Here is an 18,463-nt window from a genome sequence, read left to right as displayed (position 1 = left end):
CTAGGACAAGTCTTTTCTTATTTCTGTCACACGCAGATTCTGTCAGTGAGAAAGAAAATCCCCATCTGCACCGCCACATCCAATAACAATGGTATGAGGACGAGACGTTGTGTTATTTTATGGACAGCACTGAAAATACATACAGTAGTGTGAACGAGGACTAAAAGGAACCATCAAAGCTCTTATCTCTCCTAATCCTGCCATCTCCACCGCTCTCATTACACAAGTATAACACATATAATACTGGAGGATAAAACAAGACTGAGCAGAAGACCTTCACAGCCGTCTACACATCATAGGGAGATTTCATGGCCCCTTCTCTCCATCTACCTGATGATCCTGAGGAACATCGGGGTCTTCTTGTTTACAGTCCTCTGGGAGAAGAGGACGGGGACATCTCTCTGGTGTTGTCCTCTTACTGGATAGACCTGGAGGAGACACATACAGGGACTGAATTCATTCCTTACATACAGATAATTATAGGCCGTGTGTATTTAGTCCTGTCTATTACCTGGTGATGTGAGGGGCTGGGGATCCTCCATCATGACGTCCTTGTACAGATCTTTGTGTCCTTCTAAATACTCCCACTCCTCCATGGAGAAATAGACGGTGACGTCCTGACACCTTATAGGAACCTGACACATACAATGATAGCGTCACCCCCGATCCCTTCATAGCGTTACTGTATAATGTCCCAGCATTCCCAGCAGTGTCACCTCTCCAGTCAGCAGCTCAATCATCTTGTAGGTGAGTTCTAGGATCTTCTGGTCATTGATGTCCTCATGTATCAGGGGGTGAGGTGGAGGCCCCGTGATTGGGCTCAGGGGTCTTCCCCATCCCTCAGACACAGGGGCCTGACAGCGCTCACTAGAGGTCTTCTTCACTACTGTGTAATCCTGGTTATGGAGAGACACAGTAATAAATCTCACTCCAGACATTTCCAGAGTCCTCACCTCTCCAGTTCTGTCCATCTGTTATTCCCATAGATAAGAATGATGTAATGTGACGTCATCAGAATCTCTCACCTCTCCAGTAAGCCGGAAGAGGATCTCTAGGGTGAGGTGTAATATCCTCTCCGCCATCTTGTCCCTGTCCATATCCATCCTTCACGGGGCAATCAGGAGAATTCTCTTCTATAGAGCGATTCTTCTCCCCAGCATCTAATGTGTATGGAGCCTAAGCCCAGTAATGGGGAATCTCCACACACCTCCACCTGCAGAGCCGCACACTAGATATATAATACCCTGCACCTACCTCCACCTGCAGAGCCGCACACTAGATATATAATAACCTGCACCTACCTCCTCCTGCAGAGCCGCACACTAGATATATGGCTGCTCTGTGCTTACAGGACCTGTGATGATGTCACATGGAGGGGAGGAGTCAGGGTCACATGATCAGCTCCTCAGTGTAGTCCTATATTGGCGTGCACACACTGGATGAGGCGCGGTGTCAGTGGACAGTTATAGTAATCCACTGTTGCATATGTATGTGACCCCTGTTGCGTATGTATGTGACCCCTTCACACTCTTATTTCAATGTTTGCTAAATTGAATTCTTTATTGATAAGTTCAGGTGAGGAGAGGATTTGTTGAGCGACTTTAGAAGAAAAACGTTTGGACCTGATCGATCTTGATCACAAGTCGCTGAAAATGTGTGTATGACGTATATGTAGCGGAGCCGCATTTGTACGATGTGTACGGAACAGTGCCGTGTGTACGATGTTCACGTAGTGTAGCTGTGTATGTAACGGAGCCGTGTGTGTATGACGTATATGTAGTGGAGCCGTGTGTGCATGATGTGTATGTAGTGGATACCCTCTTTTACCACTTTATTAGTCCCCAAAATACCCGTGCAGGTTTGACATAATCCACACGATGTCCCATAATCATTCAAGCTCTGCTACATGTAGTTACAGTGCGTGATCAAGGCACATGATTGTCCGCTGTGAGGTTCAGGCAGAGACTGAGCAGTGATCAGTGGTGACGTCACTCAGGTTAGCTGTGGCCACAGCTGGAGGTTCCCACGGTCAACCACCTGTGACCGCAGGCAACTTGACCTCAGGTGACTTTAGTGACCTCACCTGAGTTCATTTACCGCTCATCACGTGGCTCACTCAGTCTGTGCCTGACCATCACAGTGTACGTAGGAAATACTGTCGATAGAAGCGCAGAATAGGGTCTTACCAGGTAAGGTAACAGATAAGCCAAGGTCATTTCATTCACCTATTAGGGTTGTGCCAGTCACAACTCCTAAACGCACATGAAAGATGGCGGCAGCCGCAGCCCTGGAAAGCGAATTCAGATGTAACTGGGGGGGGGGGGGGGAGGGGAGATCGGGTGTATGCCGCGCTATCACCAGAAAATCAGATATTGATTATTTCATCTCTTTATGCTTTGTTCAGGTCGACGCGTTTCAGAGAGCTCTGTCTCCTTCATCAGGATATCAAGGAAAAATCAACAGTCTACTACAGAGGAAAGAACCTATATATATACATACAGATACGTCAGAGGACCGCCCGCTGTATGTCAAATACTGGAGGGACAATCGACTTATCAAATAACGGCAACAAGATTTAAAGCATAATGTATTAAAAGACGACTTTAAAAGTCCTGGACGTAACAAATATCGCAACAATAGAGAAATTACAAAACAAAAAGCAAAAAAAGAAAAGGAATAATGCAAAAATATTTCTTGAAAATATAACAGAATGCTGAGAGTCTAGAACTGTGGGATTTACTGGGGATCGTAGTAATACACTGGCTGGAGGCTCTATCCACAGCCCTATATAGGGGATCAGGAAAAACAATGGGAAGAGAAGAAAGGTTATGGTATATTTTGTGTTAAAAAATGGGGGGGGGGGGTCTATTGAAAAAATAAATTGATGATGATATTACAGATATAGAAAAAAATAAATAAAAATAATGAAAAACTTTGAATCTCACAATTGTGTATTATTTATCAAAGGGGAAAAGGAAAAAACTGAACAAAAATAAAAAATTGCGTGTGTATAGCGACGGGTTGTGTAAAAATTGATATGCAGTGCGAATGTTCAGAGACCACGAGCAGGAAAGTCCTTATGGGTAAGAAGTGTTGAGAGGTTTCATATAGTAGTGCAGACATAATATACAGTGTGTGTGCAGAGACCGCGTGCGGCAATCGTACATATGAGCGTAACGTACTAGAAGGAGTTCATATAAGCAAAAAAGTAATGTGTGTAAAAACTAAACATTTTTTTGTATAAGGGCCCTAAACAGACCCAGTTAGAAGCCATGGAGGTGGCGGTCCGCCTGCGGGTTTTAATGTTGTGCAAATACAGATGAAGCCTCTCAGGAAGCAATGAAGAAAAATCCATGGAGGAAAGTAATTAATGAACATTTCTTCAGTTTTAAAAACAAAAAGGAATGTTAAAATAATGAGTTTTAATAGAATTAAATAATATTAGTTATTGGTGGGGAGTGCTGATGTGCACCATATATTTGTATTCCTTAGTATAGTGATTCTAGCTGTGAAGGTTCAGAAAGCGAGTGCCAGAGCAAAAGCAGGAGTGCGCATGCGTGAGGGGTAACAGGAGGTCAGGTCCGTGGGAGAGAACCACACCGCGCATGCGTGGGGGTTAAAAGAGTTCAGACCGTGGGAATTACCTCACTGCGTCTGCGCAGATTACGGAAAGTTCACAAGCTTCAAACGAGAAGCCCCCCCGCATAACTACAGTGCGAAGGACAATGCCGGCATAACCACACACAGGACCCCATAAGGGGTTCCCAAATCACACACCCCATCCCTCAATTATAAACATTAATCATTAACATCATCCAATTTATACATAAATGTATAAATATAAACATTATTAAAATGAAACATATTTAAAAGTCGGGACCTGAATTAAAATAATATAAAATTAATATAATATAAATAAATAATATAAAACAAAGAAATGTATTAAATTGAATAAAAATAGATCAATAAAATGATATTAATAACACAGATCTGTCACCTCATTTAAACCTATAGGCTACAAAGTGTTTAATTTGTATATCCAGAATGTTTCTTTTGTACTTAATACCTATAATCTATTAGGGGTATTAGGAGGGATCTGTTCGATGGGGTCACCCTTAAAGCCATATTTTTATTATGAACAATGCCTAGAGAGTCCATGTAGTAAAAAACAGTTTTAATATTCTGCCTGTGGGAATGACGTCTGTTGTGGAGTGTCTGAGAGGTCCTACCCACATACTCTTTATTACAGCCGCCTTCTATCAGGTATACAATAAAATAAGACTGGCATCTGAGACTGCCCTTTATCAGAAAATCTTCCGAACCAGAGGAAGAGCAGAAGGATTTCCTCTTATGTTGGATGGACTTCCAGAATAAACAGTTTTTTACAAAGCATCAATATGAGCTGCTTGCAACACAGAGTTCACTGTACCTGTAGTGACCCTGCAGCTTCAGGCGCTACAGGGTACTGCACCTCATCTGGGGTGCAATAATTATCTTGGATACTGAGGAGCTCATCACTGGTAAACCACCATAACACATCCAACTCATAACACGGGAGCTCTTTCACTGGGACTGGGCTAGGGTGGGTGTCGGGGGTGGCCATCACGAGGTATGGGACCTCCTGCCCACTACTTCAGCAACCCAGGAGGCAGGGCACCTTCAAGGGAAGTAAGCAGTCACCTCACACAGAATTCAGTTAGTGCCAGGTCAGCACCCAGGAAGGGGGTCGAGAAGACGTCAGGAAGAGAAGTCAGGAAAAAAAGACAGAATAGAAAGGGGTCCATGGTCCGGAGCTGGAGGCTCGACCCGGGTTCTTAGGAAGAAGGGTAATCCCAGGGTTCACGAGGAGTGAAGCAACCACCTGCGTGCTGCTGCTTTTGAATCCAGTAATTTGCATGATTTCACGACAAATTTCATTACCACATACAGTAATGACAGTGTTTTTATTAGAAACGTTTTGGAAAAAGATTGGAACATGTTATTAAAAGATCTTATTTTAAAGGATGTTATGCCTACTCATTCGGGTATCACTTTTAGAAGGGCCCCTACCCTGAGAAATATTGTAGTCCCCAGCAGGTGGAGAAGTTCCACGGGTATGACACGCCCACGGGGTCTTGGGGATTACTCGTCACCGGGCCGGTGTCGGTTTGGGATGTCACAGCGGCCGGGCCCGGGTTCCGTGACCCCAGCGGTGTCAATAATAGTGGGGATGGTGTGTGGAGTTTGTATTCGTGACGCCACCTGTAGTGTGCGGCCAAGTATTAGCCGCCGCTGCAGGAGGTCTTCTTTGGGGCGGATGATCACGCAGCTCGGATGGTACTGCTCTCCACAGGCAGAGCTCAGGCCCCAGGGAGGATGTTGGGATTAGTAATTGCCTATGGCACAGGGGCGCGATGATGGGAGCGCCAGCAGTGATGGGACGACATAGAGATTGCAGTCAAAGTTCTTTACTCACTGAGACTACACCGCCTTTGGAGCCCTGTGCTCTGCTGTTATGGGCTCCAGACGATCCAGGATAGTTCGGAGGTCAAGGCCGGTGTTTCCTTCTGTGTGTCCTTTCTAGTGGTCTTCCCTCCACCCCAGCTTCTGGGCCGTGGAACGGGTCACAGGTGGTTGCTGCACTCCTCGTGAACCCTGGGATTACCCTTCTTCCTAAGAACCCGGGTCGAGCCTCCAGCTCCGGACTACGGACCCCTTTCTATTCTGTCTTTTTTTCCTGACTTCTCTTCCTGACGTCTTCTCGACCCCCTTACTGGGTGCTGACCTGGCACTAACTGAATTCTGTGTGAGGTAGCTCCTTACTTTCCCTGAAGGTGCCCCGCCTCCTGGGTTGCTGAACTAGTGGGCAGGAGGTCCCATACCTCGTGATGGCCACCCCCGACACCTACTAGGGTGCCCAGTGCCAGTGAAAGAGCTCCCGTGTTATGAGTTGGATGTGTTATGGTGGTTTACCGGTGATGACCTCCTCAGTATCCAAGATGAATACTGCACCCCAGATGAGGTGCAGTACCCTGTAGCACCTGAAGCTGCAGGGTCACTACAGGTACAGTGAACTCTGTGTTGCAAGCAGCTCATATTGATGCTTTGCAAAAAACTAACACTCCATTTGGTATATCGCGATATACCAAACAACCCTGACCATTTTCAAGGTATTTTGATTATAGCAACAAACTTTGCACTTTGCTAGCACTTTATCTCTATAGGCTATTCTCTTTTTTATACCTTTTTCACCATACCTAATCAGTGACATTTCGGAAGATAGAGCACTTTTGCACTTTTGTATGTATATATATATATATATATATATATATATATATATATATATATATATATATATATATGTATTCCATAGGTTATTTAATTATGGTGGTCCATACAATTTGGTCTTAAACTTTATTGTGTTGTATTTTTTGGTTTTATCGCTGCTGTTTAAACATGGGTATTTGATCCTGTCCTTTTACACAGATATTTATGAGTATGTACTAGTTGTATTTTTTAACTAAGAATTGTGAAAAAAAAATTAATTATTTTAAAGAAAAAGACACCAATTCCTTTCTTGAACCCCTCATGGTTCTAAAGGTATTTTTTGATTTATATGATCTGTTACCTTACCTGGTAAGACCCTATTCTGCACTTCTATCCACAGTATTTCCTACGTACACTGTGATGTTCAGGCACAGACTGGGTGAGTCGCGTGATGAACGGTGAATGAACTCAGGTGAGGTCACTGAAGTCACCTGAGGTGAAGTTACCTGCGGTCACAGGTGGTGGACCGTGGGAACCTCCATCTGTGGCCACGGCTAACCTGAGTGACATCACCACTGATCCTCAGTCTCTGCCTGAACCTCACAGCGGGTGGTCATGTGCCATGATCACGCACTGTAACTACATGTAGCAGAGCTTGAATCATTATGGGACCTCGTGTGGACTATGTCGAACCTGCACGGATGTTTTGGGGACTAATAAAGTGGTAAAAGAGGGTATCTGCTACATACACATCATGCACACACGGCTCCACTACATACACGTCATGCACACACGTTACATACACAGCTCCGCTACGTGAACATCATACACATGTGTCTCGGCTCCATATACGTTGTACACACATTTTTCAGCGACTTGTGATCAAGATCGATTAGGTCCAAACGTTTTTATTCTAAAGTTGCTCAATAAATCTTCTCCTAACCTGAACTTATCAATACAGATTTCAATTTAGCAAAGATTGAAATAAGAGTGTGAAGGGGTCACATACATATGCAACAGGGGTCACATACATATGCAACAGGGGTCACATACATACGCAACAGTGGATTACTATAACCGTCCAATGACACCGCGCCTGTCCAGTGTGTGCAGACGCCAATATAGGACTACACTGAGGAGGTGATCATGTGACCCCTGACTCCTCCCCTCCATGTGACATCATCACAGGTCCTGTAAGCACAGAGCAGCCATATATCTAGTGTGCGGCTCTGCAGGTGGAGGTGTGTGGAGATTCCCCATTACTGGGGCAGGCGGCATTAACCCCTTCAGCTCTGAGAATTTCTTGGAGTTTTTCGCTCGCTGATTTCTATGAATTGTGAGGATTTTGTTCCTTTTCCTCTGATAGATACAAACGCCCCAACTATGAGAGGCCGGAAGTGAGGAAACCCGTCTGCCCTCAGTCCTCGGCTCCTTTCTGCCCTCAGTCCTCGGCTCCTTTCTACCCTCAGTCCTCGGCCCCTTTCTGCCCTCAGTCCTCGGCCCCTTTCTGCCCTCAGTCCTCAGCCCCTTTCTGCCCTCAGTCCTCGGCCCCTTTCTGCCCTCAGTCCTCGGCCCCTTTCTGCCCTCGGTCCTCGGCCCCTTTCTGCCCTCGGTCCTCGGCCCCTTTCTGCCCTCGGTCCTCGGCCCCTTTCTGCCCTCGGCCCCTTTCTGCCCTCGGTCCTCGGCCCCTTTCTGCCCTCGGTCCTCGGCCTCTTTCTGCCCTCGGTCCTCGGCCCCTTTCTGCCCTCGGTCCTCGGCCCCTTTCTGCCCTCAGTCCTCGGCCACTTTCTGCCCTCAGTCCTCGGCCCCTTTCTGCCCTCGGTCCTCGGCCCCTTTCTGCCCGCACACAGTATAATGTTCCCCCAGAATGTTCTCATTATATGTTCCCCTTATTCTCTCCAGTAATTGTATTATTACAGTGGATTCTTTCTGATGTCACATCGTCATCTTCTTCCCATTCAGGTCCTTATAATATCGGATACTCTCAGTGGAGATCTTCTATAGAAGAGAATTCTCCTGATTGCCCCGTGAAGGATGGATATGGACAGGGACAAGATGGTGGAGAGGATATTACACTTCACCCTAGAGATCATCTTCCGGCTTACTGGAGAGGTGAGAGATTCTGATGACGTCACATTACATCATTCTTATCTATGGGAATAACAGATGGACAGAACTGGAGAGGTGAGGACTCTGGAAATGTCTGGAGTGAGATTTATTACTGTGTCTCTCCATAACCAGGATTACACAGTAGTGAAGAAGACCTCTAGTGAGCGCTGTCAGGCCCCTGTGTCTGAGGGATGGGGAAGACCCCTGAGCCCAATCACGGGGCCTCCACCTCACCCCCCGATACATGAGGACATCAATGACCAGAAGATCCTAGAACTCACCTACAAGATGATTGAGCTGCTGACTGGAGAGGTGACACTGCTGGGAATGCTGGGACATTATACAGTAACGCTATGAAGGGATCGGGGGTGACGGTATCATTGTATGTGTCAGGTTCCTATAAGGTGTCAGGACGTCTCCGTCTATTTCTCCATGGAGGAGTGGGAGTATTTAGAAGGACACAAAGATCTGTACAAAGACGTCATGAGGGCGGTTCCCCAGCCCCTCACATCACCAGGTAATAGACAGGACTAAATACACACGGCCTATAATTATCTGTATGTAAGGAATGAATTCAGTCCCTGTATGTGTCTCCTCCAGTTCTATCCAGTAAGAGGACAACACCAGAGAGATGTCCCCGTCCTCTTCTCCCACAGGACTGTAAACAAGAAGACCCCGATGTTCCTCAGGATCATCAGGTAGATGGAAAGAAGGTGCCATGAAATCTCCCTATGATGTGTAGACGGCTGTGAAGGTCTTGTGCTCAGTCTTGTTTTATCCTCCAGTATTATATGATTTATACTTGTGTAATGAGAGCGGTGGAGATGGCAGGATTAGGAGAGATAAGAGCTTTGATTCCTTTTATGGTGGTGTCACATACAGCGACAACGACAACGACGTCGCTGCTACGTCACCATTTTCTGTGACGTTGCAGCGACGTCCCGTCGCTGTCACTGTGCGTGACATCCAGCAATGACCTGGCCCCTGCTGTGAGGTCGCCGGTCGTTGTTGAATGTCCAGCTTCATTTTTTGGTCGTCGCTCTCCCGCTGTGACACACACATCGCTGTGTGTGACAGCGAGAGAGCGACGAAATGAAGCGAGCAGGGAGCAGGAGCCGGCGTCTGGCAGCTGCGGTAAGCTGTAACCACAGTAAACATCGGGTAACCAAGGGAAGACCTTTCCCTGGTTACCCGATATTTACCTTCGTTACCAGCGTCCGCCCTCGCTGCCAGTGCCGGCTCCTGCTCTGTGCACATATAGCTGCAGTACACATCGGGTAATTAACCCGATGTATAATGTAGCTAGGAGAGCAGGGAGCAAGCGCTAAGCAGTGTGCGCGGCTCCCTGCTCTGTGCACTGTGACATGTGGCTGCAGTACACATCGGGTAATTAACCCGATGTGTACTGTACCTAGGAGAGCAGGGAGACAGCGCTAAGCACGGCTCCCTGCTCTCTGCACATGTAGCTGCAGTAAACATCGGGTAATTAACCCGATGTGTACTGTACCTAGGAGAGCAGGGAGACAGCGCCAAGTGCGGCTCCCTGCTCTCTGCACATGTAGCACAGCGTCGTTATGATCGCTGCTGCTTCTGCTGTGTTTTTCCGTAAATCGGAGGAGACTCGTCCATTCAGGTCTGTGTCTGCACAAACCATCAGATTCCCACCAGCTCCACCATACAGCAGACATTGCGTTACGGATACATTGCAGTTCTGTAATGGAGGAAGCTGTAAATGGTCTTGTAAATTATTAATAGCGGCTGTAAATACCGGATTGTATATGGATGACAAATAAGAAAAGACTTGTCCTAGTTTTCAGGATGAAGCTCTGATGATTCTTTATCCGGCCGTGTGATCCCGGCATTAGAGGCCGTTACATCCCGGGAAGAGAGGATTTATCTAGAAAGTGTAAAATCTTTCCCTTCTGTGAATATTTCTGCCTCCGGTCACATCCCGTCTGCCGGTATAACGGGCTCCGCACCACAAAACTTACATCCAACTCATCACTTCTGTTGGGTTTTTCTAAGTCACTTTTTTTTTACCTTCTCGTATTAATTAATGTTTTTGTTTCAGATTCTTCATATTGGTCCAAGTGGATCATGAGTTTTGCGCACAATAGAAAGGCTTTCTATTTTTCCCTGTGACCTGTGTTTGTGACTTTTTAGTGCAAAAAGTCTCATGTTTTCCTAAATGGTGACAAATTTGCACCAAAATATTTGATCTACATAAAATATCTCGGGTGTGGACTGGAGAACATTTCTGACAAAATGTCCTAGTTTTTAGGTTGAAGGTAGACATACCGTTCCTTGAAAAACTATTCACACCCGGTAAACTTTTCCACATTTTTTCACATTACAGCCACAAACAAATACATTTTATTGGGGTTTAAGTGATAACAACACAAAGTAGCAAACATTTGTGAAGTTTAAAGGAAATTATACATGGATTTGTAAATATTTTTAGAAATTTAACTCTGAAAATTGTGATGTGCAGTAGTATTCAGCCCCCTGAGTAAATACTTTGCAGGACCTCCTTTCACTACAATTGCTGCTGCCAATCTCTTGGGGGAGGTGTCTACCAGCTTTGCACATCTAGAGGTGACATTTTTTGCCCTTTTTACTTTATAAAACAGCTCTATCTCAGTTAAATTGGAAGAAGGCGTCTGTGAAGCAATTTTGAATTCTTATGCTTTGTTTTTAAAAATGTCCACTCCTGACTTCCGGATCTGGTCCTGGCTGAGGTGGAAGCCTAGAAGAGAAGCTCCTGCCACCCCTCACAGAAACCGACTAAAAAAAGCCCCCCGGACGAGCCACCAAACAGAGAGCAGCACAGGAGGTTATCTAAAGCAGCCAGCTATGGAACGGTACCTCCTGAGAAGCGCTGTCAGCAGTGAAGGAGCCTGGAGAAGCTGTGACATGGACGGGCAGTGCAGAGGAGAAGATAACATTATGGCGCCGACGAGCCTGATGGGGGAGGAGCCTGAGCGCATTGTGTGAGACACAGAAAAGCAAACACAGAGCCAGAGGGGGAGAGATAAGGGAGATATGAGCGAGGAGACAGGAGATAAGGGAGATATGAGTGAGGAGTCACAGGAGGACAGAGCAGGAGAGAGGTGGATGCAGGGGACTGATGAGGGTGGATCACAATAGGAGGATGAAGGAGATATGGAGGCAGAAGGGAGAGAAGAAGATGCTGGCAAAGCAGGGGAGCTCAGAGACACAGCAGTGTTGGAGGATGAAACTGACAAACAGTCCAGGGAGATTAATCCCACTCAGACACACAGGAAGTCAAATGCAAGAATTAATAGTACCCCTTACAAAGGAAGCAGAAAACAGCTTGCTACACCAACATGACAAGCCTGCAAGTTATTGGGGGAAGGAGGTAGTGGCCCAGTCCAGACAAAGAGAGCTAAGAAAACAGCACCACCTGCAGGCCAAGACAAGTACACACAAAAGCTTAATGTGGACTATAAAAAACAGGCTGAAGAAGTGGCATCACACTTGTCAAAAGAGATTAAAATGGCTATTGAGGCAGCCATACAAACATCATTAGCTAATATGCAAAAACAGATAAATGCCCATGCATCTAGACTGGCAGAATCAGAGCAGAGAATATCTGACTCCGAGGAGACAATACTGGCTATGCAAGCACAAATAGCAGCTCTAGCAAAATCTAATGAATACTTGAAGGATAAGGCGGAAGATTTGGAAAACAGATCGAGACGCAACAACCTATGTATAGTCGGGTTACCAGAGTCTGTGTCGATTGGACAGTTGGATAATATATGCGAGTTGGAGCTACCGCAGGCCCTGGGCATAAAGGCGAAATTCAGAGTTGAAAGAGCCCACAGAGTGGGTCCACTGAGACACCAGGAGGCAAATAAGGGAGAGGGCCAAAACTCAAACAAGAATACCCCGATAAGAGCCAGACAGGTGATTGTCAAGTACCTTGATTATAAGCATAAGGAGGAAATATTGAGGGCCTTTAGAGAACGAAAGCGTCCACTACAATATCAAGGCAACAGACTGCTAATTTTTGGAGATTACTCAGCTGAAGTACCCAGAAGGAGAAAAGAATTTAGCAAAATTTGCTCATTTCTGTACAACAAAAAAGTAAAGTGCCAGCTATTATACCCTGCTACACTGAAAGTTAGAAACCCCAATGGCTCGTTTGTATACTACAAGGACTACAAAGAAGCAGAAAACATTCTCATGGCAGAGCTCGACAAGACTAGGTCAGAAAGGCAAGAAAAAGGAGCTAGTGGAGAAGGGAATAATAGAAGAGGATCCCCCACAAGCTCAGGAAGAGATGTGGGACATCTTGGGGGACAAAAGCAAGTCGAGACCAGGGAGGAAAGGAGGCTAAGCCCGGGTCAACAGCATAATTCACGCCCGGAACACAGGAACCAACACTTGGAGAGAAACCATGATACCTGAACTGGAACTCACTCATTATTTTTCCTTTTTTTGCCTGTTTTTTTTTTTCTTTCAAACAGTAAGAGGCGTCGAGGAGGATGCGTTATGGAGAGAGGGATGGGGAGGTGAGAGGAGGAGGGGGAAGGGAGAAAAGAGAGGAAAACATCCCAAAGTCTGGGCCCTCTTCCCCCCCCCCCTCTTTTTTTTTTTTTTTTTCTTTTTCTTTCTTTCTCCATCTTCTCTCCCCTTGGTCTTTTTTCTTTTTCCCCTTTGTCCAGGAACATCATCCAAATTCAAATGAAGGGCTTGTTCTAGGTGGACTGATGGCTACCTGGAGTCAGAGATAAGTAGGACTGGAGAATCTTGCTGAGGTTTTGACATACTGTGCTAATTTTTGCATAATTTTCAAAGGCTTATTCAAGTTAGTCCGGGGATAGAACATATATTTTATGGGGGGTGATTAGGGAGCTACATATTTTGGCTAGGAATAAGGGAGCTCACCAACGTGGCGGAAAGCGCCGTGGATTTCTCGGCAGGGAAAATATGTTTTACAGTTACATGCTTTTTGTTGTATTTGTTATATTTGCAAGGTGGGGAAAGGGAGTGTCGATTTTGTGGTACCAACTGTGATTCTAGTGTCGAACATCTCGTCTTCCTTGATGCAGGGGCCCATAGGGGAGGGAGTAGTAAAAGCAGAATACACAGTGTGACGTTGCACCTTGCAACATAGGGGGTTACTCGCTCAGCATGAGGGCTTCAGGTAGACACAGGAGGCACAGTTTCTTAAGATCACAGTCTGCTTTATTCAACTTCATAAAGCACCGCGCTGGTACGGACATCACATGGCATGTACAGGCAGGAAAACAGGTACATTCCCAAACCTCAGCCCTTCAGATTATGTTCAGTCCATAAGTCCCTGCAGAGCCTTCTCAGATTCTGTTTTCTTACCTCCACCCACCAATATACCCAGCTACTTCCTCCAGCACAGGAACTTTAGTGCAGGGCCATGGGTGTGTCCAGAGGCCTGACTTTCATTCCTGGGACCACACCCCGAGGTGGATATATGGTGAACAGCCGTCCCACCTATCTCATTAGCTGTCCACAACAGAGCCGGCCCAGGTAACACACCTTAACCCTCTCAGCATAGTACCAGTGATTATATCACATATCCTCCCCCTCTGCCCAAAGCCGGGGGATTTTGGTACCTTGACATAGCGGACAAGAGCACCCGCTCTGTCCGCCCCGGACTACAGCCCTTGACGTACTGTCCGTCACAGTCACCGGACCCTCCCCAGCGAACTCTCTCATACGCCCCCTGGTCAGTCCCAGCTCTCCAAGGCTGCCACCCACGGTCAGTGTAGGAGGGAGTCTCTCTCCCAGTCGATACTACCGTTCTGTCTAACCCTGAACTATCCCGACCACTAGAGGGGTCACTATCGAGGGGCCTCAGCGGTGAACTGCCAGAAAAGGCGCCATATCCAGGCCCTCCGCAGGGTCTGTGTATAAATCTATCGTGGGCTCTTCTACCCGGGCATTGTCGTCTGTTTCTCGGATTGTCAACGACATTGGCTAACGACACATCGCTACTTTCATTCAGTCCTTTGGATTGTGTCTCACAGGACTGAGACCGTTCAGAGTCTGGGCTATAGCCCGATGAATACCTGGGTCCTCTATGACCCTGGCTCCTTTTACCATTGGACTTGCTTTTGCCCTCTGAAGCAACACGCTCATCAAGTGGGCCACCTTTCTCTTCGGGGCCATAGCCCCTATATGGTCGCCAAACCACACCAACTTGGCGAAGTTGGTTTGCAATCCTCAGTCTTTCTCGATTCAATTGTTTTAACTCTTCCAGGTATCCCAAACGGTATTCTAGGAGGGCTCGTATATCTTCAACACACCCAGTTGTGCCCACAATAGCACATGGAACCATACCGACTTCACAGGGCCTCCTGGCTTCGTTATGAATATCAATTCTTAATGTCGTCACACCGGTCTTATCAACCATCTCCTGCATGGCTCTTCCATGTCGTCCAATAAGCCTCAAGACCATCTCTCTGGGCACTTGCATGATCTCTTCCACAAACTCCAACAACCGTCGAGCTGTCTTCACCGCTTCTGCACTTGTCCCATAGATACGAAATGTTCCACTGTCTTTATCTAAATGCACAGCTGTGACACCTGGAACCTTCCTGGCTTGCTTAATATTATTTCTTAGTGCTCTCAATGCCAGTCCAATTAATGCTTTCTTCACAACCACTACTTCTTGAAAGCCTGCGGTCAGCTGCGCCAAGCGTCTGGTGTCTTCATCCTTCTTTGCAGTGATGTTCCACTTCGTACGAAGACACCGTAGGTGCATGTCACTCAGGATGGCCACTCGCTTCTTTGTGACATCACTGAAAGAGCACACCACCAACTGATTAGTCTCTGCGGCAAAGTACACTTACAGGCCCCTACTGCCTTCTGGAATCTCTCATGCACCTTCTCACTGGCACAGGCTTCTCTTAAGTCTTCCGGAACGTCTATCCGGCACTTGAAGACTGGTCTGCTTCCTTCACTGTCAAGGACACTAGACTGTTCCTGAGGTCTCTTGCCTTCCTCCATATTCTCCACCAAAGGCTTCACCTGTTGAGTTACACACGCCTCGGGTTCCGCCCCGGCCTCAGAGCCTTCGGGTTTCCGGCTCTTAGCTGAGTCAATCTTCTTGTCTGCGGTCTTGGTCTTACCCACTGAGTCAGTCAGGCTCTCAGCTTCTGATGAGACCTCACATCCAGACTTCACCTCTTCCTCAGAGGCTCTTTCCACTTTTACAGCACCAGCTGTGTCTTGGGACTTCACTGCATTCCCTCCAACTTCCTCTTGGGTCTCTGTAGTGTCACCCTCTGCCTTCTCTTGGGAGTTTACAGTATCGCCTTCTACCACGGTGTTACGCCCTTCAGCACGGCACTCTGTTCTTCTTAGAACCTTGGCACCATTTTCAACATTTATCACTTCAACACTGGGTAGCTTACCGGCCTGCTCACCAGGACCTTTGTGGAGTTGTACTCCACCAATACTGTCCAGGATTCCGTCTCCTGTATTACTCTGTAGGATTTCATCTCCTACAGTGCTTTCATCCGACAGACCACCAGCTTCATGCTTGGAAATTATAGGAGACACCGCCATTACTTCTTTGGTCAGTTCCTTCCCTGCAATTTCACCCTGCTGATTTTTGTCGTGACAATGTGTCAGTTCAGTCTTTGATTCCTCTTTCTTTTGTAGGATATCACTGTCTGACTCTACCGTAGCAGTTGCTACTGGCAACGTGTTTTAATTACCCAGGTATTTCACTTTCTCTGCACCCTCAGGCGGCATAAACTGTGCCACCTCTCGGCGCTTATTACGTCTTCGGCGTCGGGAGGAAGTTTTCCCCTTCTCACACTTCTGTACCTCACTGTACTTGTTTGTTACCTTTCTTGAGTCAGTGTCTTTACTGGAGTCATCGTCACTCCCCCTGGTATCCTGGAATAACACGTCCCCACTTAACCAGGTGTCGGCCCCCTTTCCTGGAGCTACAATAACTGTAGTGGTCACACTGTCACTTCCTTTTGGAGACGCCATGGTCACCCCTAACCCTTGACAGTCCTTATGTGGAGGTACCATCTCCTCATTGCACCCCAATATCCCACAGGTAATCTGTATAACCTCATACGGAAAAGAGGCTTTCTTAGGCGAGGGCCGACTCATTCCTGTGCAATCGGTCCCGGCCTCTGTCTTCCATAAATCCTGAAAGAGCTCAAAGTCCCGTCCTATGATAACCGGATATAACAGATCTGGAACTACCCCCACATCAGGGTGTCCCAAACGTTTGGCCGTCTGAATAATCACCCTGGCCAGAGGATATACTTTAGTGGCCCCATGCACACAACTTCCTTCTATCGTCCTACCCACCATCACATGGAGATCAGGCATGGGTCTCACTAAGGTCAACCGGCTCCCCGGGTCTAACAGACCAGACACACTTAGCCCATTCAAGTCCACGGAGCACTTCTGTGGCCTCATACCGGATGGATAGCCTATACCGCAGGTAGGACATATGTAAGGCGAACCCCATTGCCCCTTGCTATAGTCCACCTGTTTGGCTTGTGAATGCTCCACCCCCTTGTGGGTCACCACCGCTTTCTGAGGCTCAGCCCCCTGTTGGGTAACTACCCCGTTCCGAGCCTCCGCCCCCTTTTGGGCAACAACCCCGTTCCGGGCCTCCGCCCCCTTTTGGGCAACCACCCCTTTTTGGGACTCCGCCCCCTTTTGGGACTCCATCGCCTTTTGGGCAACCACCCCTTTTTGGGACTCCACCGCCTTTTGGGCAACCACCCCTTTTTGGGACTCCACCGCCTTTTGGGCAACCACCCCTTTTTGGGACTCCACCGCCTTTTGGGCAACCACCCCTTTTTGGGACTCCACCGCCTTTTGGGCAACCACCCCTTTTTGGGACTCCACCGCCTTTTGGGCAACCACCCCTTTTTGTGACTCCACTCCCTTTTGGGGTTTCCATGCAATGTCCTTAGCCCCCAGTTCACACCGTTCGCCCTTATCTCCCTGGGCACCCAGTGTCCATACCGGCCCCCAAAGGGAACGCTCAAACTGGTCCATGGCTGCCACATCGCTGCACACTGACAGCTCCTGCTGTCCACGCACCAGGAACTGGTACAGCTCCTCCACAACGTCTGCATGACCCATTCCCTCTTTTCGGCTTTCAGCCCCAACTGCTGTCACTGGCCCTCCTGGCACATGCTGTTGGTGTTGCTGGCTCTGCAGCAGCTGTTTCAGGAGCCCCTCCATGCTGCAACGAGAAGAGGAACAGGAGGGGCGCTCCAATGGGTAATACCCGGTGGGCAAAGACAGGGGGGTTAGAGAACCACTAACCTTTCCGGGTTGTACCGCCCGTACAACCAGGATCTCCAGCTTGTGGTGTATCACTGCTCACCAAGCAGAGCCCCGGAATTCCGGGCTGGCCTGGAACCTCCAGTCGCTGGACTCTCGCCACTGCAGCACGGAACCCCGCCACCTGCTGCTTCGCCACCAGGTGCTTGAGGGCACTGTCACTGTTCGTGGACCCGCCGATCCACAGCTGTGTATATCCACCACGTGCTCCTGGGAACGCTGCCCGCTATCTAGCACCATATGTGACGTTGCACCTTGCAACATAGGGGGTTACTCGCTCAGCATGAGGGCTTCAGGTAGACACAGGAGGCACAGTTTCTTAAGATCACAGTCTGCTTTATTCAACTTCATAAAGCACCGCGCTGGTACGGACATCACATGGCATGTACAGGCAGGAAAACAGGTACATTCCCAAACCTCAGCCCTTCAGATTATGTTCAGTCCATAAGTCCCTGCAGAGCCTTCTCAGATGTAGTTTCCTTACCTCCACCCACCAATACACCCAGCTACTTCCTCCAGCACAGGAACTTCAGTGCAGGGCCATGGGTGTGTCCAGAGGCCTGACTTTCATTCCTGGGACCACACCCCGAGGTGGAGATATGGTGAACAGCCGTCCCACCTATCTCATTAGCTGTCCACAACAGAGCTGGCCCAGGTAACACACCTTAACCCTCTCAGCATAGTACCAGTGATTATATCACAACAGGTAAACATGATACAGATAGCTACGTGGAATGTTAAAGGGCTGAGATCACCTAACAAACGAGCAATGATA

At 47.6% G+C, this 18,463-nt stretch overlaps 1 protein-coding gene across 1 annotated transcript in view; it reads right to left on the bottom strand.

Moving 5' to 3' along the window:
• LOC142259166 (uncharacterized) overlaps positions 1–631 on the bottom strand; it is a 133,384-nt gene extending 132,753 nt beyond the window's left edge. The window contains exon 1 of the mRNA XM_075331668.1: positions 512–631. Coding sequence (XP_075187783.1) covers positions 512–596 — 85 coding nt within the window. The 5' untranslated portion in view covers positions 597–631. The remainder of the gene's footprint in view (positions 1–511) is intronic.
• Positions 632–18,463: the final 17,832 nt, after the last annotated feature.

Source organism: Anomaloglossus baeobatrachus, assembly GCF_048569485.1.
Source record: "Anomaloglossus baeobatrachus isolate aAnoBae1 chromosome 5 unlocalized genomic scaffold, aAnoBae1.hap1 SUPER_5_unloc_3, whole genome shotgun sequence".
Lineage (NCBI taxonomy): Eukaryota > Metazoa > Chordata > Amphibia > Anura > Aromobatidae > Anomaloglossus > Anomaloglossus baeobatrachus.
Note: the sequence above shows the minus strand (reverse complement) of the source record. Positions and strands in the feature narration are given on the sequence as shown.